The sequence below is a fragment of the Dermacentor variabilis genome, chromosome 1 (assembly GCF_050947875.1).
Source record: "Dermacentor variabilis isolate Ectoservices chromosome 1, ASM5094787v1, whole genome shotgun sequence".
NCBI lineage: Eukaryota > Metazoa > Arthropoda > Arachnida > Ixodida > Ixodidae > Dermacentor > Dermacentor variabilis.
Genome location: NC_134568.1, coordinates 193,184,723 through 193,208,793, shown reverse-complemented (window position 1 = coordinate 193,208,793; position 24,071 = coordinate 193,184,723). Strand labels below are relative to the sequence as shown.

At 48.8% G+C, this 24,071-nt stretch overlaps 1 protein-coding gene across 1 annotated transcript in view; it reads right to left on the bottom strand.

Annotated features, from left to right (window-relative positions):
- Positions 1–6,986: 6,986 nt before the first annotated feature.
- The window catches only part of LOC142590404 (tyrosine-protein phosphatase non-receptor type 1-like), a 96,516-nt gene continuing 79,431 nt past the window's right edge, over positions 6,987–24,071 (bottom strand). Inside the window, exon 9 of the mRNA XM_075702496.1 lies at positions 6,987–7,167. Within this exon, the coding sequence (XP_075558611.1) occupies positions 7,122–7,167 (46 nt within the window). The 3' untranslated portion in view covers positions 6,987–7,121. The remainder of the gene's footprint in view (positions 7,168–24,071) is intronic.

Below are 24,071 nucleotides of genomic sequence, written 5' to 3'. Positions count from 1 at the left end.
CGCTTCCGTTGGGAACTTAGGTTGTTGCGCTGGCGTTTAAGGCGCCAATACACTTCGACGTGACCCGGCGCGCGCGCGCGCGGTGGTTGCGCTACGTCACGCCAGGTCGGCTACGCCGCGTCAGGCGCAAATCCGTCCCCCTACACTACAACGCCGCGCACCTGCCGCAGCTGGAGTAGCGCATGCGCAGAACACCACGCCGCTCCGTGCCGCCTGTCGTGGAACATCGAAACAAATCTTTTCGCGCGCTTTCTCTGTCGGTAGCGGTTGCCTCCGCGGACCGGACTGTTGCTCGGCGGTGGCACGGACGCAGGCACATTCTTCAAGACGAAACATTAAGCAGGAGACACACGGTACGATTCGGCGTCCGATCCGACGTGCGGCATACGACGATTCGGGGCACACGGTGCGTGCATCCGAAAGATTGAGCGGCGCGTAAGCTCCGCCCAGATCCAGCCCCCCAGCTCGACTTCATAGCCACGTCGAGAAACGCAATATAAACAACTCTGCACAACACTGCTTCGCTTTACACGAACACTGTCAATAAAATCATGCCCCTTCAAGTGACAGAACACTTCACGACGGCGCGTTGTCCACTGACGACTCCGCTAACAGCCAGCGATAGGGCCGGTAGGCCTAGCTAGGCAGACGGCGCTTACGATCCAACCCAAGCTCGTCGAAGAGCGCTTATGTTTGCCAAAACAGTTAACACTGTACACTTAGGTAGCGCGTAATTAAATACATTTCGTTTCCTCGACGCAGTCGTTGCGAAGGGCAAACGTGCAAGCGAAGCGAACAGCGTCGCTCAGACGGTCGGTGTGGGATGTCTGCCGGCGAAATGCTCTCGCGTCGCGGCCCCCGATCTCGCCAGTAGCTTAGTGCTAGTGTACTAGGCGCTGCTTTGCATAACAGGCACACGTTCGAGATAATTTCACTGGACTGGTAACTATTTCTTGTCGGAAACAAACTGCAGCAGACAAGGAAAAAAAAAACACTGCGAAAAACCGGCCAGCCAGCGCCGCCTCCGTGGAGGGAACGTCGGAGAACGTCACATGCCAGCCGCGCTGTCATTGGCTGTGGCCAGACGACGGTGCGGTCGCCGGTCGCGTCGGACGATGAAAATCTGCCCGGTTTTCCGCACGCCCGATCCGGCGCTTCGGCACGGCAAAACACCTCGATTCCGGCTGCCGTTCCGGCTCGTCGGACGCCGGATCGGACACCGAATCGGACCGTGTGTCTCCCGCTTTAACAGGTCTCTCTTTCTACATAACACAGACACGTAGCCGCTGCCAGTCCTTTTCGTCGCTTCAATAGCTTTCAATTCAAGAGTATAGCGGTCCCTCAGTCGCTTCTAGTTTCAGGCACTCTTCGACTGAGACAGGGAAAGCAAGACAAACAAACAGGCGCTGAGTGCATAGCATGTCCGGAGACGTATACACACACGTGCGTAGTAGCATTGACGCTCGTGTTGAGAGGCCGGAGTATATGCGTATCTGCTTCCACGCGTTGTTTTCCCGCTCCGCATCCCAGTAGTCCATTCTTTTGGTGTCGTAGACACAAGGATGTTGCTGGACGGCCTCCAGAAACCTTTCGATTTCGGAGCCGCATGGGTCGGGCACGCTTTCTTGCGAAGAGGCCATCTCGTTCTGGCTCAGCCTGCCGAGTAGCGAGTCTCTACCTCGACGAGAGAGGGCGCTAGGCGCTAACTTGCTCGGCGCGAAATGCAGTCGGTTGCATTCGGCGCCGGACGACGTCCGAGCGCGCCGAATGCCGCCGGCCGCGTCGGCGCCAGATGCCGCCGGACTGTAGGGGGTCGTGTTTTCGTGTCAAGAACTGTCATACCCAAACTGTCATCTGTCAAGTGTGTCTATGAGTGACGGGTTTGCGCGGCGCTGCCTACTGCAAGCGCAGATAGCTTTTTAAGCGATTCTGTCAAGGGGAGTTCCACAATGGTTCTCGCGCGGAGGCGGCGGCGAGCGGCGGCGTGATGTCAGTCGAAGAACCGCCAGCGACGCAACCTGCGTCAAAGTCCCGAAGCGGCGTCCGGCCACGTGGATGTCAATCAAAGAACTGCCAGCAATGCAACCTGCGTCAGAGTCCCGAAGCGGCGTCCGGCAGCATGGATGTCAATCAAAGAACAGCCAGCGGCGCAACCTGCATCAGAGTCCCGAAGCGGCGTGCAGCACCGTGGATGTCAATCAAAGAACAGCCAGCGGCGCAACCTGCGTCAGAGTCCCGATGTGGTGTGCCGCAGCCTGGATGTCAATCAAAGAACAGCCAGTGACGCAACCTGCGTCAGAGTCACGAAGTGGCGTGCAGCACCGTAGATGTCAATTAAAGAACAGCCAGCGGCGCAACCTGCGTCAGAATCCCGAAGCGGCGTGCGGCAGCGTGGATATCAATCAAAGAACAGCCAGCGACCACACCTACGACACAGTCCCGAAGCGGCGTGCGGCAGCGTGGATGTCAATCGAAGAACAACCAGTGACGCCACCTGCGACACAGTCCCAAGGCGGCATGCGGCAGCCTGGATGTCAATCAAAGAACAGCCAGCGACGCAACCTGCGTCAGAATCACGAAGTGGCATGCAGCACCGTAGATGTCAATCAAAGAACAGCCAGCGGCTCAACCTGCGTCACAGTCCCGAGGTTGAGCCGTCACAGTCCCATCACAGTCCCGTCACAGTCAACCTGCGGCAGCATGGATGTCAATCAAAGAACAGCCAGCGACGCAACCTGCGTCACAGTCCCGAGGCGGCGTGTGGCAGCGTGGATGTCAAACAGCCAGCGATGAAACCTGCGTCACAGTCACGAAACGGCGTGCGGCAGCCTGGATGTCAATCAAAGAACAGCCAGCGACGCAACCTCCTTCAGTCACGAAGTGGTGTGCAGCAGCGTGGATTTCAATCAAAGAGCCAGCGGCGCAACCTGCGTCAGAGTCGTGAAGCGGCGTGCGAGAGAGTGGATGTCAAAGAACAGCCTGCGACGTCACCTACGTCACAGTCCCGAAGTGGTTGCGAGAAAGTGGAGTTCAATCAAACAACAGCCAGCAATGCAACCCGCGTCAGAGTCCCGCAGCGGCGTCCGGCAGCGTGGATGTCAATCAAAGAACAGCCAGCGATGCAACCTGTGTCAGAGTCCTGAAGCGGCAGCGTGGATGTCAATTAAAGAACAGCCAGCGACGCAACCTGCGTCGTAACCCCGAACCGGCAGCTTGGATGTCAGTCAAAGAACAGCCACCGATGCAACCTGCGTCAGAGTCCCGAGGCGGCGTGCGGCAGCGTGGAAGTCAAAGAACAGCCAGCGACGCAACCTGCGTGAGAGCCCCGAAGTGGTGTGCGAGAAAGTGGATGTCAATCAAAGAACAGCCAGCGACGCAACCTGCATTAGAGTCCTGCAGCGGCTTCCGGCAGCGTGGATGTCAATCAAATAACTGCCAGCAATGCAACCTGCGTCAGCCCGAAGCGGCGTCCGGCAGCGTAAATGTCAATCAAAGAACTGCCAGCGACGCAACATGCGTCAAAGTACCTAAGTGGCGTGCAGCAGTATGGATGTCAATCAAAGAACAGCCAGCGACGCAACCTGCGTCAGAGTCCCGAAGTGGCGCGCAGCAGCGTGGATGTCACCTCGCGGGCAAGCGAGTGAGTTTTGATTTGGCCTTACCGAGACATGGTTAGACTGGAGGGAAGAACTTGCACGGACAAGGAATGCGCGGGTAACACACGCTTACAAGTGCGAAAGCGACCCGTCGCCCTCTGCCTTCATGCAACACCTGGCATGCTAGCACGACAAAAGGTGTTCAATCAAAGAATAGCCAGCGACGCAACCTGCGTCGTAACCCCGAAGCGGCAGGGTGAATGTCAATCAAAGAACAGCCAGCGAGGCAACCTTCGTCGGAATCCCGAAGCGGCCATATGACCAGGGTACATTCCGACCAGGGCATGAGCGAGAACGCGCAGCCGGACAGCATTTCTACAATTGCTAGTAGGTACAGCGGGGCGGGACCTTTCTCGAAGCGCTCGACGTTTCTGCGCAGGCGCGAGTAAGAGCGGGTGCGAGAAAGGAAATGTGGGGGCCTCTGCTCCTTTGCATATCCGACTCTGCCTAGGCACTACGGTGGAGAAGTTTCTTTGCGCATGTTGTATGCGTTTGTGCCTAGGCGTGCCGGCATTGCGGTGGAGGGTAGAGTTTGTTTACGCTCGGGCGCCGGCTGCCTGCGCGGTGAAACAGGTAAACCAGCGCGCACTGACGCCCCATTTGATCATCGCCGTGTCTAAAGGTGGGTTGGACAGACTTTCTCGCGCGTGTGGTGCTGGTGCTGAGTCAGTCATGCCAGATTATAACTTTGTCGCGCCTTACGGCATTTCACCATCAAAAAATAAAACAAAACACTGATTTTTCGGGGGGAGCAATAGGGGCCGTAGTAGAGGCCTGGCCTGCTCTCCAGGACTTTTCAGGAGCATTTTTGAGTAATCCCCTTTTAGTGAAATGAACGCACAGCGTCTTAGCAACCCCGCTTGGACGCGACTGTCTGATGTCGCGCCGTGAGGATTATTGGCTTTGCGTCTCGTCCACGTTAGGCTAGGTTGGCTTAGGTTTAGGTTAGATTACGTTAGCTTAGGTTACGTTAGGTTAACGTAAAAGGCGTTAGGGTGGCGCGACGTACTCTCACAGCAGTTACGCCGTGCGGTTTATCGTCTTTGAGTCTAGGCAACGTTATGTTTCGTTAGGTTAGGTTAACGTCAGCTTAGGTTGGGTTAGGTTAGGTTAGGTTAACCTTACGTTACGCTAGGTTACCGTAAAAGCCGTCAGGGTGGCGCGGCGTATTCTCACAACAGTTATGTCGTGAGCATTATTGTCTTTTTCTCGGCCTCATTAGGTTAGGTTAACGTTAGGTTAGGTTAGCGTAAAACGCGTTAGAGGGGCGCTGCGTATTCTCATAGCGGTGGCAGGGGCGTGAAGCATCACCGGCGCCCCTTGACCCACTCGTGTTCAACCGCGGTTGCCAATTAAGGCGCTCTGCCTTTTAGATTTTCAATATATGCGGACCGGCCTCTTCCACGGTCCCTACTATTCCCACGGAAACATATGCGATGTTATCACCTCTTTCACCGCGCCGGCAGCCAGCGTCGGAGCGAAAACAAACTCGACCCCACTCAACAATGCCGGCACGCCTAGGGACAAACGCACAGAACAGGCGCTAAGAAACTCCTGCGAAGTGCCTAGGCAGAGTCATACATACAAAGAGAAAAAGCCCCCACATTTCCTCTCTCGCACCCGCTCTTACTCGCGCATGCGCGCACACGTCCGGCGCCTCCGCAAGTGTCCCTCCCAAGTGCCCCTCTCAAGCCTCCCAAGTGCCCCTCGCAAGCCTCCCAAGTGCCCCTCTGTACTTACTAGCAACTGTAAAGTCGCGGACGCCGGCGTCGGTGATGAGTTATCACAAAGAAAAAAAATTAGAGGACTCTTAAAAGCGATAGCACTCAAAGATCCCTGACTGCTTCTCACGCTTGCCGGCAACTGCAGCTTATGTAACCGTAACGTTTTGCTGGAAACGCTGGCGGCGAACGATATGCACGAATGCGAGCTTTCTGGATCTTTTTTTTCCTTGTAACACCATTGCGACCCCATCTGGATGGTGTTGCTAAGAACCGAGCTGGGGGCGCCGCTCCTATTAGACAGACCTCAAACGACAGCTGGAAAAGGGGCTTGTGTTTGAAATTTCGCGTAACAGAATTATTTCCTCGTAAGTTACAAGCAGAGGCTATGATTTCTGTAGCTTGTGTGTAAGTCGTACTTTACGAATTTTCTGACGCATTTTACTTTGAGAAATTCAATTAGTTCAGTAACGCCTCTGCGCCACGCGGGCGGGCCTGCGTGGATCGGGATGCGTGGTTCGAGATTACTTTTCTCATACGCACATCACCGCCGCCGCCGACGTCGGCACCGGATTTTCTGCGACACGAGGCTTTTAAAGATATCGCGTTAAAATTAAGCGCAGAAATCATCGACGAGGACAGTCAATGTAAGAGAATAGCCGAACGCTTTTAGAAAGCTAATCACTTTATAAAAATAATGATACGCTTGAAGGCGTATATTGCAGTGAGGGCATTTAGGTAGCGTTTGTTGTTTCACTTCGTAATTCCGTATAGAGAACAGAAACAATAATCAGCTTATCTGTTGCGGTGCTGGAGCCCTCTACTGCAGCCGCCACACCGGGAGAGGGCGGCAGGAGAAGAGGAGGGCAATGCTTTCCGAGCCCTTCACCGCAGCCATCTAAACCTTGGGACGCCGCAAGGCGTGCTGAGAGGCCCAGCTATTCGCTACGGCGATGTTACGAAGGCATGTCTCCAACGGAGCCAAGTTCCACCTTCGCAATGTCACGCATTGTCTATCTTCCCACCCTCTGGAATAACCCTGGTTGTTTAACGAAACTTCCCAAAACAGGTATTTTACCATTGCGAACGCCACATGTAGAACTCAAAAGTCCGTGAGAACTACGCTCGCATCGAAGGCATTTTAATCTATCTACTGTTGGCAACGGATGAGCCCCGCAACTTGGTTGCGCGAGAGCACGTGCTCCTTGAGTCGGCGGTGAAGTGTCTAACCGCCAATAACCGACCATCGACCGCCAGCCACTGACCACGAAAACGGGCGAGAGTCTAAGAAAACTATTTGCCTTAAATGTTAGCAACGTAGCCCTACCAAGCCGTCGGTAGAGCGAGTACAGTATGCAGTTATGCAGTAACATGTGTCGGATATAACAGAGGACATAGAAGTACTATGAGCTTGGATGTAGTGCAAGCATTTGAAAAGGCTCAGGTATACAGCGAATGAATATCGCACCGTATATAGTGAACCGTTTGCAAAGTCTTGGGTAGACCCCGGGCATCGGCAAAACAGATTTCTATAGGACTTCTGAAGAGCGGGGAACTCGCTTTTAGAGCTTCACCGTTTTGATGAATGAATTCCTCGGAGTGGCGTACATTGATCCGCTATTCCACGACCTTTATGTTGACAGTCCCCGTTTGTGTTGTCCCTTCCCTTGTCGGTGTTTCCTACGCCTGCTTTTCAAACTTTGATTCTTCACCAACTTGGGCTGCTTTGTGTTGTTGCAAGACCTCATGGTAAGTCCTTCTCCGACAGACGGTGAGGTGCGATCCGTAACCTGAAAAAAATAAAAATGAAAAATAAAAATTACCAAGCAGTTCGACAGCCATATCGCTGAGCCGCTTCGGAAATAGCCTGCTTACATGCCCACCTCGTTCTGCCAGGTGTTTCTGCGAGGCAATTCTAAAATCAAGGGTTTCTCGAAACCTGATCTGGTCGGTAATCCTCATAGCATAGTTATGTGAAAATACAGACACCGACCAAATAAGAAAACTAGAAGGTTAAACAACAAAGGACGTCACGGCTCCCGAGCGGGTGCCTTGCTCGCAGTCCTTGTTGATAAGTCTTGTTCAGAAGGCGACACATCATATGTACTGGGGGCAATGTTGCACGACGTAACCTATTCAATGAAAATTCACAAATTAACCTATTTGACTACTGTATATGTCACATGGTGCAATTGGAGAAATGAAGCCGTTCAGTGCTCAGCACATGTCCACTTAAGTAGTAATCCTAAGACTGTAACGTCAGCTCTGAGATATTCGTACATCTGCGTCAGGAGAAACATGCCTTCCAAGTTGTAGGGGTCGTCAGGACGCGGTAGAAAATTTTACAGCGGCCGTCGGAGCCTTTCAAAACGCTCAATCGACCAGTAAATTAAAGTTTAAAGCTATTGCGGTAAGCGAAACGGCTCGTCATTTCTGTTTGAAATTTATCACACGTATACAGGTGCTCTGCGTTTATCACCAATTAGTGATATTGAGAATGGTCTTTGTCTGAACTCGTTAGATGCACACTGCAAATAAGGTTTCTAGCAGAAAAAAAAACTGACATGGAAATCAGGCAAAGACACACGACACACCGCTGGACAGCTAATCAACGTCAAAAATTCGCTTCGAGACATAAAATAGCACAAAGAAACCACTGCAGTGTCATTTCTTTGTGACACGCCCGTAGATCGTTTCTTAAGTTGACAGACTGGTTTTGCGCAGACTGGTTTTTCTTTTTTCCGTTAGCACAATCGATGACGCGGTGATGCACCATCAATTCCTCTCGTTTATAGCATTCCGTCTACGGTCATGTCTGCTGACATTTCGCGCGTCAGCTTGACTTTTTCTAAAACCTTGATGTGTAATTGTACGGTGCAATGGCAATAGCTCTGGTGAAGCGAGATGCCCGGCGAGGTTGCCTTCTAAAGATGCTGCATGCAGTCTAGACCCCTGCCTGTTTGTCCAATTTATCGTTGGCCGCATGATAAAGGCATATAGTATGACGTAGTAGTTCTGCGGAAACCCGCAAGGTGGAGAGAAGTAATGAATAAAGGGAAAATCAGACATCCACCCGTTCGTAGCCATTGCTACAAAGGAAACCCATACGGGTTCCTCGAAAGAAAAGCCTCGTAGTTGAAGAAAAATTCGTCCTGGTCCGGGACTCGAACCCGGGACCCCCGCCTTTCCGGGGCAGCCGCTCTACCATCTGAGCTAACCAGGCGGCTAGCAGATGGCAGGGCGAAGTCGAATTTGTCGACAACACGAAGCAAAGGCAAGAGTTTGACGTAGTAGTTCTGCGGAAACCTGCAAGGTGGAGAGAAGTAATGAATAAAGGGAAAATCAGACATCCACCCGTTCGTAGCAATTGCTACAAAGCATATTTTCTTCAACTATGAGCCTTTTCTTTCGAGGAACCCGTATGGGTTTCCTTTGTAGCAATTGCTACGAACGGGTGGATGTCTGATTTTCCCTTTATTCAAGGTATATAGTAGATCACCCCTTTATGGCAGGTATAGTGTATTCCTTTTTGTGGTTCTTTTATTTATTTATTACACACTGGTCACTTTTCTGGGCATTATTGACCCCTCCGCACATTGAATAAGTCTTGTTTGATGCTGAGCAAACCACCGCGACGCCTTGCCTGCTATCTTCTTTAGCTTGTGGATAAGGCCGTGTACAGTCAAACGCCTTTATAATGGAGTGCTTGGGGCCTCCGAAATCATTAGTTCTACAGGTCACTTCTTGGTAAAGGTCGCGCGCCACACAGCTCACAATAGGACCGAGACAGAATATTCCTTCATTATACAGGTCATTTCTTCGTAGAGGCGCTCGACTGTAAATACAAGGGCAACTTTTCTCCTGATGTCCTATTTCCCCCGTTGTTGGGCTTCGCTGCTACGGCATCCAGTGTTTCCTAGGTATACTTTGTGGCGCAAAATACATTTCTTGAAAAGGGACAGAAGAAAGGAAGACAGTGAAGCGCCAATTTGACGCTTCACAAAGTATACCTATACCACAAAGTATACCCAGGAAATCTAAGCACCACTTGCCCAAGAAGAAGTCCTTTTGGCATCCAGTGTTCTCTAGCAATTCTACGGCGACTTCGACAAGCACGCCCTCAGCGTAGCCAGCGTAACAAAGCCGTGAAAGAAGTTTGCTTCTACTATACTGTGGCATGACCTTAATAGATCGGTGTATAATACCGTCGTCGCGACGGCTCATTGAACACGTACTGCAGCGCAGGATGGCGCGCGCGCAATACGTGCGTCCGAGCTGCTTCGAGCCTATCGTCGGCAGGCAGCGATTCCTGAGCTGTTGCAGCCCTTGTGCACGAAGTTATCATTGCAAGTGTGTGAATATGGTGGGAGCGCGACTATGACTTTTATGTTTAATCTGGTACCATCACATTCAAGCGTCAGGGTTACTTGCGGCGAAAGAGGCAAAATGCAGAGGTGTTTACATCGCTCCTTGAAAATACTCCGGCCGCATTGACAGTTGCGTGATGTGGATCTTGCAAGAACTGCACATCTACGGGCGCCTTTCTAACGAGCGTCTCGTGAAGTTACAGGCGAATATGCATCTTGATGATGTGTGGTGTTTTATGGCGCAAGGGCCAGGTTTGACCAAAGAGCGCCATGACATGTGGTAATGTTGACGATGTACTGTGGATGACATGCACAATGAACTCATCATGGTAGATGTGATATGGCTGTAAAAGGGCCTAAAAAAAACTTACGCTGTAAGTGGAGTGGAATATATAGGTGGTAAAATAATGACGGTGACGAGGAATTGATGTGGGCTATGGGAATGGGCTTTCGTAAAAAGATGATGCAATAAAACCATAACACTGACTCCAGAGTTTCAAGAGAGCCCTTGAATGCAGGGCTGTTAGTCGTGTGCTTAAAAGTTACCTGGCCAGATGATTTTCAGGGTGTCCGTTTCGGCTAAAAACTCTAAGACTGTTTGCAGGTTAAAAAGAGGTTCATCGCTAAGAAAAAATGCAGGGTGAAGGGGTAAATTTTCGCGATATGCAGCAGGGAAATACTTTTTCCTCTCTGTTTCTATTGCAGGGCACTCAATAAGAGCATGGAGGACAGTGAGATTATAGCTGCACTTAGCACAAGTTGGAGGATCGCCTCCAGTCAAGAGATGAGAGTGGGTGCCGTATGTGTGGCCTATCCTTAATCGGCAAAGAAGTACTTCCTTGTACCTTGCTATTTTCCCATTTATCCAGTTCCCCAGTTTTGGTTTTATTATATGAAGCTTATTCATTTTTTGTGTATCCCATTCGCCCTGCCAGTGATTCCTCAATTTACTGCGTAGAAAGGGCTTTAGGTCTGTGGCAGGGATGGGGATATTTGAATCTGCATCGCTAAAAATTACTGACCTAGCACTTTCGTCAGCAGCTCCGTTGCCTTTTATACCTTTGTGACCAGGTACCCAGCATATTATAATCGATTGATTGCACATATATGCGGAACATAACAAGCTATACAGCTCATTAAAAACCGAGTTCTTATGCTTTCGTAAGCTAATTAGGGCTCTCACTACACTTAATGAGTCAGTAAATACAACAGCCTTAGCGATATTTTTTAGCCGTATGTGTTGAATAGCCTTAAGAATGGCGTATGCTTCCGCTGTAAAGATATTGGTGTATGGGTTTAGTGATCCAGATGTTGAAAGTGAGGGTCCCAGAGCTGCGTAAGCAACACCAGTTGGAGACTTCGAAGCATCTGTGTAAAATTCATCACATGAGTACTTTTCCTTGAGTTCTATAAAATGCGAATATATGTGTGCCTCCGGGGCTCGTTTCGATATTTCTAAGAAAGAGATGTCGCATTGGATAGTCTGCCACTCCCAAGGCGGTGGAAGCCGTGTAGGAGCCATTAGGTCATTGTGTAAAAGAGGGACCCCTGTTTTTTCTGATAGTGCTTCCAATCGGAAGGACACAGGAGGCCTAGTGGCTGAGCGGTTACGAAACAGCCTAGCAGTGGACAAGTCACATATAGTGAAATGACAAGGATGTTTAACATCTGACCTAACTTTAAGGGCGTAGGAGAAAGTTAAATATGTCCTTCGGTAGTGCAACGACCATTCGTTTGACTCGACGTAGAGGCTTTGCACAGGGCTAGTCCTAAAGGCGCCTGTAGCAAGGCGGATACCTAAGTGGTGAATAGGATCAAGCATTTTCAGAGCACTAGGTCCGGCAGAATTGTAGACTATTGCTCCGTAGTCAAGGCGAGTTAATATTAGACTTTTGTAGAGCTTTAAAAGGCACCGCCTGTCGCTTCCCCAAGATGTACGTGACAAGAGCTTCAGCAAGTTCATAGACTTGAGGCACTTTGATTTCAGATACTTCAAGTGTGGCACAAAAGTTAGCTTACTGTCTAAAAGGATTCCTAGAAATTTGTGTTCATGGCTCACAGATAGCCGTTCTCCATTTAGATCTATTGCGGGGTCCGCCATTATGCCTCTCTTGTTACAAAATAGGACGCATGTACTTTTTTGTGGGTTTAGTTTGAAACCGTTCTGGTCCGCCCACTTAGATAATTTATTTATGCAAAGCTGTACTTGTCGCTCGCAGATACTTAAGTTACATGATTTGAAACCTATCTGGATGTCATCCACATATACGGAATAAAATATAGTATGTGGTATGGCAGTCTGGATAGCGTTCATTTTGACAATAAAAAGAGTGCAGCTCAGCACACCACCTTGTGGAACACCAGCCTCTTGCGTAAATGGACGAGACAAGACGTTACCAACTCTAACACGGAACGTGCGATTGGAGAGGTAACTCTGAATCACGTTCAGCAAGTTGCCTCGAACTCCCATTTCAGACAGGTCACGGAGGATTCCATAGCGCCAGGTTGTGTCGTATGCCTTTTCCATATCTAAAAATACTGATAGAAAAAATTGTTTGTGGACAAAGGCATCTCGGATATTTGTCTCGATGCGGACAAGGTGATCTGTTGTGGATCTACCCTCCCGAAAACCGCACTGAAATGGATCGAGTATCTTGTTGCTTTCAAGAAAATGGATGAGGCGACGGTTAATTATTTTCTCAAACAGTTTGCATAGACAACAAGTCAGAGCTATGGGCCTGTAACTGTTGCGTGAGGAAGGGTCCTTGCCCTCTTTGAGGATAGGAATCACGATTGCTTCTTTCCAGGCAGAAGGAATGTAGCCGGCAGAGAACATGGAATTGAAGAGTGACAGTAGTGTTTCTTGGGTTTCAGGGTGTAAGTGTCTGATCATCTCATACACTATTCTGTCACTTCCCGGAGCGGACTTGTTGCAACAGTTCAGTGAGGCCTGGAACTCAGCCATACTAAATGGACGATTGTATGGTTCATTTGATGTGCTTTTCCGACCCAAATGCAGCTGTTCTGCTAGTCGCTGGTATTTTAGGAATGTTTCTGTGTAATGGGCTGCACTAGAAATGTGCTCGAAATGTGCTCCTAGACAATCTGCCTGATCCTCCAGAGTGTCTCCTTGTGTATTCAATAAAGGTAAGGGGTGAGTTTCGCGGCCTTTTATTTTGTTAACCCTGCTCCAGGCTTTTCGTTCGTCTGTATACGAGTTAATGCTGTTTATGTAGTTTTTCCAACTTTCGCGTTTAGCGCGGCGGCGCGTTCTTCTACCTTGCGACTTGATCGCCTTGAAATTAATCAGATTCTCTGTAGTTGGTGAGTTACGGAGGAGGTTCCAAGCCTTGTTTTGCTTTTTCCTGGCTTCCCTACACTCCTCATTCCACCATGGGATACGTCGTTTCGAGGGCGAACCATTTGTTTGGGGAATGCATACCGATGCAGCCTCAATAATGAACGCTGTTATGTACGCTACTGCGTCGTCTAAGGTAAGTTCAGAGATTTCATTCCAGGGCAGCTGCGTTAGTTCGCGAAATTTTGTCCAGTCGGCTGAGTCGACTTTCCATCGAGGAAGATGTGCATGACAATCACTTTGTTTTTTAAGGTTTAGTACGATGGGGAAGTGATCACTGCCATAAGGGTTATTAATGACATCCCACTGGAGATATGGCACAATTGTACTAGACGCTATGCTTAGGTCTATCGAAGAAAATGTTTTATGTGTAGGGCTGCAAAATGTTGGCTTTTTCTTGTTAAGCAAGCAGGAACTTGAAGTGAATAGGATGTTTTCTATAAGCCGTCCTCTCGCATCACAGCGCGAATCCCCCCACAGTGTGCTATGCGCGTTTAGATCACCGACGACAATGTAAGGGTGACGAAGCTCATCAATAAAGCTTTGAAATGTTGCGCTAGAGAGTTGATAACTTGGGGGGATATATACAGACGTGATGGTAACTAGTTTATTGAATAGAACTGCTTCGATAGCCACTGCCTCAAGAGGAGTTTGGAGTTGCAGTTGCCGACAAGCAACGCCTCTGTCGACTATTATTGCGACACCACCGGACGATGCAACAGCATCATCTCGGTCTTTCCGGAAAATAACGTATTGCCTAAGAAATATTGTTTGTGTCGATTTAAGATGTGTCTCCTGAACACACAGCACCTTTGGATTGTATTTGTGTAAGAGTTCTTTGATATCATCGAGGTTGTGGATCAGGCCTCTCACGTTCCAGTGTAATATTTGTGTATCCATCTTGTTTGTGTTTATGTGCTGTGTGTCAAGAGATATCACTTAGGTTGGTTCAAGGGACCTTTCCAGGCCCCTTGATGCGGGGTATTTCTTTTTTGTTGGCGCGCTCCAGTGAGCAACTCCGTGCCTTCGGCGTCTGAGACGCCGGAGAAGTTTTTGTTACATCCATCGCCTCGTCAGAGGCGCTGGATGACGCCCGCTCAGCGGGCACGCGCGGGGGTTTTTCGGGCCTGTCTGCGCGAGCAGTGGCCCTGGGACCGGCAGGCTCGGAGGTCTGCTGGCCCTTCGTCGTAGGGGGCGGAAGAGCCGTGGCTGCTCCCGCCAGGGGGGCTGATGGCGTAACCGCCGTCACACTCCGTGTGACTTGCGCGGCCGCCTGAAGATGTAGCGCTGTCCCCCGGCGCGCCACATCGGTGTAGGAAGGACTGGACTGATTTTGGAGTGCGAAACGCTTACGTGCTTCTGGAAATGATAGGTTCAGTTTTACTTTCAGTTCTATGATTTGTTTCTCTTTTTTCCATGTAGGGCATGATCGAGAGTAGGCAGGGTGGTCTCCTTCACAGTTGGCACAGTGGTTTGTTGATGTACAGATGTCCGAAGCGTGTTCAGAAGAACTACACTTGGCACAAGTAGCACGTCCTCTGCAGTTCTGTGACCCATGCCCAAAGCGCTGACACTTGAAACATCGACGTGGATTTGGGATATACGGTCTCACGCGAAGCTTACAGTAACCGGTTTCTATTGTTTCAGGTAGGTTGCAGGTTCCGAAAGTAATGATTATGTGTTTGGTAGGTATTTGCTTGTCATCTCGCCTCAATGTTATTCTTTGAACTTTGACTACGTTTTGGTCTTGCCATCCTTCAAGCAGTTCGCTTTCGCTCAGTTCGAGGAGGTCATCTTCTGAGACGACCCCGCGCACTGTGTTCATTGATCTGTGTGGGCCCACTGAGACGGGAATTTCCCCAAATGCTACAACTTTCGACAGTTTGTCATACTGCACTTTGTCGCGGAGTTCGAGAAGAAGATCGCCACTTCCCATCTTCGTTACTTTATAGCCTGGGCCAATTGCTTCAGTGAGAGATTTCGCTACAACAAAAGGTGAGATCATTCTGACGGTTTTCTTATCGTGCTGACTATGTACAACGTGGTACTTTGGAAAAGATTGTTTTGGCTGCATGAAGAAAGTGAATGTTTCATCGGTGCGTCCCCTCTTCAGGGAGCGATCAGGTAGCGGAGGAAAGTTATTTGCCATATAGAGCTGGGAAATTCGGCGGCGATGGTGGCCACCCACCACCGAGCCCAACAAGGGGACGCTACAAGGTTGGAAGATTACCTGCAGACGCCAGCCATGCATCGCCGCTATAACCTAATATATATATACCCAAGGCAGGATATATTACACACGGTTAACCCTTGCCGCCAGGAAATACGGAAGTAATAAGAAGTGAAGAGAAGACAGGAAAGATGTAAAAGTGGGAGAGAAAGACGAAGATTGGCGAGGAGGACAGGAAAAGGCGACTGCCGATTTCCTCCAGGTGGGTCAGTCTGGAGGTGCCGTCTATGTGAAGCCGAGGCCGAAGAGGTGTGTTGCCTCCGCCGGGGGGCCTTAAAGGTCCAAACACCCGGCATCGGCTCAACCCCCAGGATCCCCTTTTCCCCAGACACGGCTAAGCCGCGCACGGCTACACGCGGGAGGGTCCGACCCTCGTGTGCTCGGGTACGTGGTGTCGCAACACACCAAACGCCTGCTTACGCAGACGCCCCTGCGGGGAATATGCATCTTAAGTAGAAGAAGGTTCATCGTGAGGTTAAGAGTGATAATCAAGTGCTGCAAAGGCATCTCGATCACTGCATTAAGTTGCTGCGCACTTTTTTAACGCGGAAAAACTACACAAAGGCATCTTCATCGGCGACGTCGAATGGTTCCTATGCGGATATGATTTCTGCGCCTCTGCAAACCAAATCGTCGTCTATCGTGGAACTGGTGCTGTCGTATGGAGAGAGCACGTGAGGTGTCGTCCGAGCCTGTTTCTCCAAACATCGGTGAACCGCGACGCCTTCACGTGCCGGAGGCAAGTGATACCTTGCGTGACAGTGCAGCCTTTCTGGATGACGGTTTCATTGTTTATCAAAGAAAGAGACGCATACTTGTGCTAACAGTGCAAGCTTAAGCAGCAAACTGACGGCCTCGGACGACAGCCCCGCAAGCGTAAGGAGTTTCTTGCGTCCCGGTTAAGTCCTAGAACAACTCCAGAGGACATTACGACAGGATTAAATTATCTTGTCCCAAATTAGTCTGCAATGCACATAGCTGCCGACAAAACACGACAGTTACAACTCTTTTTATGCATCAGTTTTGGAAGCGGGTTTAGAGAATTTCAATGATGTCAATGTATAGGGGGCCCGAAGATCAATCTCTCGGTTCTTCTTCTTCTTCTTTTTTTTTTTTTTTTTGAGCGCTGCAGGCCGCCTGACTCGGGCAAATGATTTGTAGAGTTTATCCCAAAATGTGCGTGGTCTTCGAAAAAGCGCATGAACTCTGACGATAATGGCGTCATTTGTGTTACTAAAACTTGGCTTAATGAACGTTTCAGTAGAAGCGAATAATTTCCACGAAACTATGTCATTTTTCGTACAGATCAAGCCTGCTCTGCTTCGAGTGTAGCTTTGGTAGTGGTAGTGGTGTACCGCTCCGATACTGATGTGTACTGAAAGCGTGTGGGTTGAAAGTCAGTCAAGAAAAAAAAAAACAATGCTGTGGTTGGAGGCTGTTATTTCGCTTCTCGCGTACCTTCTTGGATTTTTCACTGACCATCAGTGCTTAAAGTCAGACACTGCCAGATGAGGGGGAGGGGCTCAGCTCCCCCCCCCCTTCATTCTTTAAGGAAAGGCCCAACCCACCCTCGGCAGGTCAACTGCAGCATTGCGGCACCCATTCGACAAGCGCTGAAGGTGATTTTAGTACAAGCAGTGCCTTGTGCGGAGCATTATTTTTTTTTATTACATGCTTCTATTTGCGACACACACACACACACACACACATCACATATATATATATATATATATATATATATATATATATATATATATATATATATATATATATATATATATATCACAACGTTACTACATTAACTTATAGGGGTTGGGACACCAAATTTTGAGGCTATAAAAAGTATGTTGTAGGCTGCTTCCGTATGCAAGGACACCCACAACGAGATATTGGACGCTGCAAACATTTCAAAATAATTTTAATTCAGCTCCAAAAAGTCATTAAAAGCTCCTTCTCGTGGTCGAGACCCATCGCTAGAGCGGCAGTTATGACGTCCCAGCGGAGGAAAGAAAATATTGACGTCATAGCACACTAACACAAAAACGTGACGTATGAGAAGCGATGGAATGCCCATTACGGAGGCTGCTGAGCCGAGCGACCGAGTGTAGCCTCCACTATGACCGAGCTACAGGCATATAGAAATCCTTTCTTAATGCAAAGAAGGGGTAAGGCGTGCAGACACGGACACGGGAGGAGAGAAGTGGACAACACGAACGCCGCACGGCGGCCCGCGAACAGCAAACTGCGCGCGGCGAGTTGCCGTGCGGACGGGCCTTTACACGTTTGAGTGTAACACTAGCCGGCCGACTCCGAAAGGGACCAGGATATGCGGCGTTCGTGTTGCCCGCTTCTCTCCTCGCATAGTCGCATAGTTCGGCAGCTCGGAGCGGTCTCCCGTTCGCTTGGCCTTTCTGAATGAGAAGGCCCGTCCACGTTACCGGCATGAAAACTCGCGGCACGCCGTTTGCCGTTCGCGGGCCCCCGTGCGACGGCGGTTTTGCTCGCGAAAGGCGAGATTTCCTTACCGAAGAGAGGACGGATTCGGGACCGATTTGTGCGGCCGCCGTACGGCAAAGCGGCCAATCAGCGACCGAGGAGTGGTCACTCTGGCACCGACGGCAGCCTCACCGCCTCTGATCCTTCGGCGCCGCCGATATCGTCGCTAGGCCTTTTCCGGTCCACTTCAAAGCTAAAGCTTACGGCGCTTCGGAATGAATCACCGACTCTCACAAGCCGCAATATTTTCTTACCGTTGTTGTCGCTCTTCGCAATAATTATAATAATCGCGACATGCACTTCGAATCGCCAGTGGTTGACCTCTGCTGGCAGAGCACGCGTATGCGCGAGCAGACGACGCAGCATAGTTTTACGTCACTATTTTTGTGACCCACGTGACCAAGCCGTGTTGCGTTTCCTCTCCTATGACGTCATAGCATTACCCGGAGCCCAGAAACCGAAATCGCTCGGTATAATAATGCTATCATTAAATTATTCATCGGGTATATATGAATCCCGCGGTGTGTATCGTGTTTCCTGAAGCAGTACGCAACGCTTAAATTGAAGAACGCATGAACGAAAATTTTCATGTCTCCACCCCTTTAAAGGGACACTAAAGGTTAATATTAAGTCAACGTGGACTGTTGAAATACCATCCCAGAAACCTCGAAACGCTTGTTTCGTGCGAAGAAGATACTTATTTTAAGAGAAAATGCGTTCTGAAGCGTCCGCGTACCTCTAGCGTAGTTCAAATCCCCCGCCCTCCGATCGAGGAGTATTGACGTCATGGTCTCATAGTGACGTTGCGCCGTCGGTGAGTAAAACGGCTCCCGCAGACGACGCTACGGCTTGTCTGCACAAAACGCAAACGCGCCGCCAGAAAGAGCCAAGACAGAGCCGACAGCAGCGCGAAGGCGGAACTACGGTGGCTAGCGGAAGGGAAAGCGCACGACGATAAGCTGTTTCTTTATTTTATGACGCCAACTTCGACGCTCGTTGCAATGGATGACCCTGACAACGACACATTAGCTCGCGATGCTGGGCTCGAGTTCAGCAATTTAAGCACTGATGAACGTGACCTGCTGTTGCGTTCATCAGTGCTTGTGCTGTCGTTGCGTACTACTACGACTACGGCCTGCTTTGAAAGGCACTTCACGCGACTTCAGTAAGTCGGCGTTGAACTCGTAATCCTCTGGACGAAAGTGCAGCGAGCACACTAGGTGATTTTTCGGCTCTTTGCCAGCGCACTGTGGCAGGGTTACGACACTTCGAACGGAGAGGTTCACTCGTTGGCACACAGTGATAAGTAACGTTGGATTCGCCGCTGCAACTGCCCTTGGCCAAGTTCCGCGGACCGTTTGCGTATCCCACGACATCACATGGACGTGGCATTCTCGATGCTTGTTCCAAATGCAAGTTTCGCGAGCCAGCAGGACAACTGCAGCACGACACGATATAAAGAAACAACTGAAACTCCAAAGCGCGCGCGGCGCGAAGTCGAGCGAGCAGAGTCGAGCGAAAACGAAACCTTTCGATCACCCATACTACTCAAGGGTAACGTCAAAATGTAATTTTTTCTTACAATCGAATAGAAGTAGACAGGTAGCATTTTGTTCCGTCTTATAATCTAATGAAATGATCTTTTTAATACGAGTAGTTGAGTACTAGTGACATAAATTATGATGAGGAGCGCTTTCGTCATCGGGCTAGTACCGGAATGTCACTGGGGGGTCTCAAATCGTGTCATGCATTTACCTCAATTTCTCGGTTACTAAAGCTCTGTTCGCGATTATATTGACGCCTTAGACGTTCTAGAGCATTGCTTTATCACTTTAACTTGACTTTCTGGTAACCTTTAGTGTCCCTTTAACGTTGGTTGACGACGGGGGCCCAGTAGACTGTGCCTGCATTTAAAAACAATTCATTTGGCGATTCATAACATGCATAGCGTCAAGAAGAAGGGAAACCGAGGGCCCCATATTATATATATATATATATATATATATATATATATATATATATATATATATATATATATATATATATATATATAAGGCGTGTGTGAGTGCGCGCGCTATACTGGTTGGCACCGTATAACCCTCCCCCCCCCCTTCATTGAAATGAGACTTTAAACCCTACTGATCATGTTAAGTCACTCGCAACGGCTCTTAATGCTTTAAAACATCAACTGCTATGTATTAGTGATTGTAATGTACCCAATGTTAATTGGTGTAGCGAATTCGCTATCTCTGGTAGGCACACGTTGATTCAAAGGCAGATTCCCTAGTTTCATTTGTTTCTTTATTGTCCTAAGCGCACAAAATCAAACTTGCTATTCCTGCCGGCAGCATTTTAGACCTAATTCTTGTTAACTTTGACACTGATGACAATGTTAAAAACGGGAGACAACCTACTGACGAGAGGGAATGCAGGTCAAGTCAGTGACGTGGTCTGCAAAGCTCAGTGCAAGATAGGTTGGCCAAAGAAACAACGTTCCCTGCAATCTTGCCCCGTATCAGCAAGATCGAGAGCGTCTTACGCTGCTAGATGGTCTGCTGATAAAAGGAACGAGACAGGTAATTCCGCAGTTCCTCGCAAAAGAAGTCTTGTATAAACTGCACGACGGTCACCAAGGTATCTCAGGCTGCAGAAGTATTGCCAAGGGCTCGGTTTGGTGGTCAGGTTTGAGTGCCAAGGTAGCACACTTCGTGAAACAGTGCAAAGTTTGTGCACATGATGCTCGTGAACAAACTGAGCCGATGACAGCATCGCAAACACCCTCTCTGTGGGGTCTTCTGCCACCGCACGGCGACACGGGGTTTGGACTTCGTCTGGGGAGCACGCCTGGCATGCGCTACACGGCGGCCCATCACGACGTGCACCGCCATCAGAGTTGTACGTGTGACGCCATGTTATATTTGTTTACAATGGTGGCTGCTTTGGTATGTTTAAAAGTATCAAAGGTTATGACTCGTCTTCAATTTAGCATGCGACAGATGTAAACATCGCTAGGGAATTTTTCATTTGTGCGGTAAAGAATGTCATTGATATAGTTATTGCTAAATCGGCGAAGAAAAGCCAGCGATATCCTTTCTGTTTTTCTTTGAATCACGATGGCACATGCTTTGAATAAGCTGAAGTTCCACTGTCGTTACAAGGCATGGCGTGACCAGGAATTGTATATATAAGCAGTTCAATGAACTTAGAGCGCCGTGAAAATATCAACCATCGGGTTAAAGATAAGTATTTCGAAAACGTGGACTGCAACTTGTCAAGGCGACCAGAATAATTCTGGTATGCGAAGGATTATAAATCTGTCCATGCACGTATTGGTGACGTTATGAGCTCAGGTGGTGTGTCTGTCTCTTCTCATGCTATTGCTCTTTGCTATCATGTTCGCCGACTATTTTTCTTCTGATCATTATCAATACGAGGTTTGACGGTGACGTGCGATTATACCTCTATAGGCGAAAACTTAGTCGCCAATACGGTGGCGTCATCGTATGTGATCGCTGCTGCACTGTCAGCTAGTGATGCAGTTATTTAACATTTTATGGCGAAAAATCTACTTAGGCTATGATGGGCCAGTCACTGAAGCCGAAAACTTTACCTTTTGATAGTGTCCCAGCTTTCGTCGTAAAGGCGTGTGCATATTTGTTTTTGGAGACTTGCAGAAATTTTAAACTTATCTTTGGACTCTTTAGAGCCAAAACTGTTTTCAGAACTGTGGGAAATTACGGTTTTCGCTCCGATGCAAAAGTCTAGTGACAGTGGGAAATTATAGAGAACTACACAAAACGGTGTCATTGCTTTTTCCGTTCGTCAGTTTCTGAAGTTGTTTTAAGCAAGCATTCCGCAAAAGCTCATTGCAACATGGATTTATGCCCGTTGGCGATCTGCAGAAACCACCCTCGTGTCTTTTCTAAATAACGCTATAACGGTTGTTGAGGACAACGTTGCTATATTAGCTTAAAGGCCCCTCACCAGGTCTGGCCATTTTGAGCTGACAAGCGCAGAACATACAATGAGTACTAACAATCGTGTTTGCAAGATACATTGCTACGCGTCGTGGAAAGGTCTGAAATTTCAATCCGAACGCCGTTTTCCCTTTCCCTCGTAGCGACCGCGCTACAAGCCGGACGGTGACTTACTCGTGTCCCTGCGCCTACGTATTAGTGTCCGCAGTGTGACATCGCTCGTGGTGACACGTGACTTCCGAGAATTATTCAAGGCAACGTCTGTTATTTGTGTGATTTGTTGCTTGAATTGACGAATTGAAGTTTAGAGAAATAATAAAACACACAAAGGGAATGTCTGCGTGCTTTTTCGATTTACTTCGCACCGAAGCAAGAGAGATGTACTTCCGCTTCGTCTGCTTGTTCCCACGGTCGTGCAGTCATGTGCGCAGGTACCGAAACTATGACATTTGCTACCGTGTTCCAGCACCTGATCATGCTCTGCGATCCGCTTGTTCTGCCTCAGTATTCGTGTAGCACTGCACTATACCGCTAGTCATGTGTCCTTGTGCACAGCGCGCAAAATCGTGCGCTGCGCGAAACGATAACAGCTCGCGCGCAACGCCGTCACTAAAGTGCGCAGCACCGCAAGAAAGCAAAAGAAAAAGCGAGGAGAAAAGAAATGAAGCCGGCGCCCGTGACGTATGCGCCACGCGATCCTGGAGGTCCGGTTGGGAGAACGCAGGGAAGGAATTTCGCTTGCGGAGGCTAGACGGGGCGAGTGGAGAGAGTGTCTCGCTTGACAGTGGATCCCGCCTGCTGAAATCAAGGGTTCGCGGCACTGAAGTATATCTATCTCTGCTATTAATGAGCCGCTTCGAAAAAAATTTTGCGGCAGAATGCTCCCTAGAGTACACGTAACAACTTCCAGCGTATAGGCAAAATTTGCAATGGGGCCTGGTGAGGGGCCCTTTAACCTTGGTTGACGACGGAGGCCCATAGACTGTGTCTACTTTCAAAAACAATTCATTTGGTGATTCATAAAATTTTAGTAGATAAGTAACATGCATAGTGTCTATAAGAACGGGAAACCGAGGGCCCGATTTTTATTAGTCATATCATAAGAAGCTAACCAACAAATCACAGAAAACAAACAGAAAAGGATGTTCCACATCCGACGTCAACGACGTGAGGTGTGGCGCTGGCTAACACTCCCAGAAGGGTTGACATCCGGGCCCCCAGTTGGTACATAGCTGACGGAAAAAACCAGCCACGAGCGACAGGGGACGAGATGTTCACACCACAACAACTGGACTATCAACTGAGCTTTATCAGAAATGGCATAGTCCAAGCAAGGCCAGCAGAGCATGCGTTGACATCAGGTTATTAGGTGACGACTACACTAGTACAACCTCGGTGCGCTTACTTGAAAAAGAATTTGCTTTTTTAGGTCGGTCACGATAGATGTGATATCTTGTCTTTTCAATTCTCTGTGATTAGTGATGCTGCTGTTGTGCATGCTCTGCTGGCCTTGCCGTTTCTCTATGCAGTTTCTCAGGGTGTCTACCAAGTTAACATTTCCAAATTCCCTGAGTTTTCCAGGTTTTCCCTGAGCACCTTTGCAAAAATTCCCTGAATGAGCCAGAAATTTGTTTTATGTCAAGACAGGCTTACACCATGTTGCCCGATGCTGTCACTCTCTAGTAAGCATGTTGAAACAAAAAATGACTTAATCCAGTTTGAATAATAAGGAGTAATATCTATTTTATTTGAAAAGAAAACAGAAGGAAGATGTCAGTAAAATGCACAGCGAAAAAAATGATCAAAGCCATTCCAAATTGAGCCAAACATTTTCAAATACGAATCAAAAGGAGATGCATACATAAGTAAATATTCTTGAATACAAGCTATTTCTATCAACTGACAGCAAGCTCATCGGTATGAGGCCTGAACTTTGTCACAACTAAGATTCTCTTTCGGCAGCTGGGAAGTCAACCTCAACTGTCCTGACAGTATATACTCTCAGCCCGTACACAACATCTTAGTGTTGAGTTTCGCTGCTTTAAAGAGTTTATTTTGGTTTGGATGAGGGAGACCTGCATCTCGGCGTCAGCCAACACTTTGTTTTTTGAGCTCAAGGTCCTTCAAAGAGGCGACGGCACGCTTCCTTTCCATTAATTTCTCAGTGCGTCGGTCCTTTCTGTTCTCATCCTCCTTCTGCCACGCGTTCACACCATGGATCATTTGAAGCATCCTCTTGGTCAGTTGTACTCAACGTACAATTTTT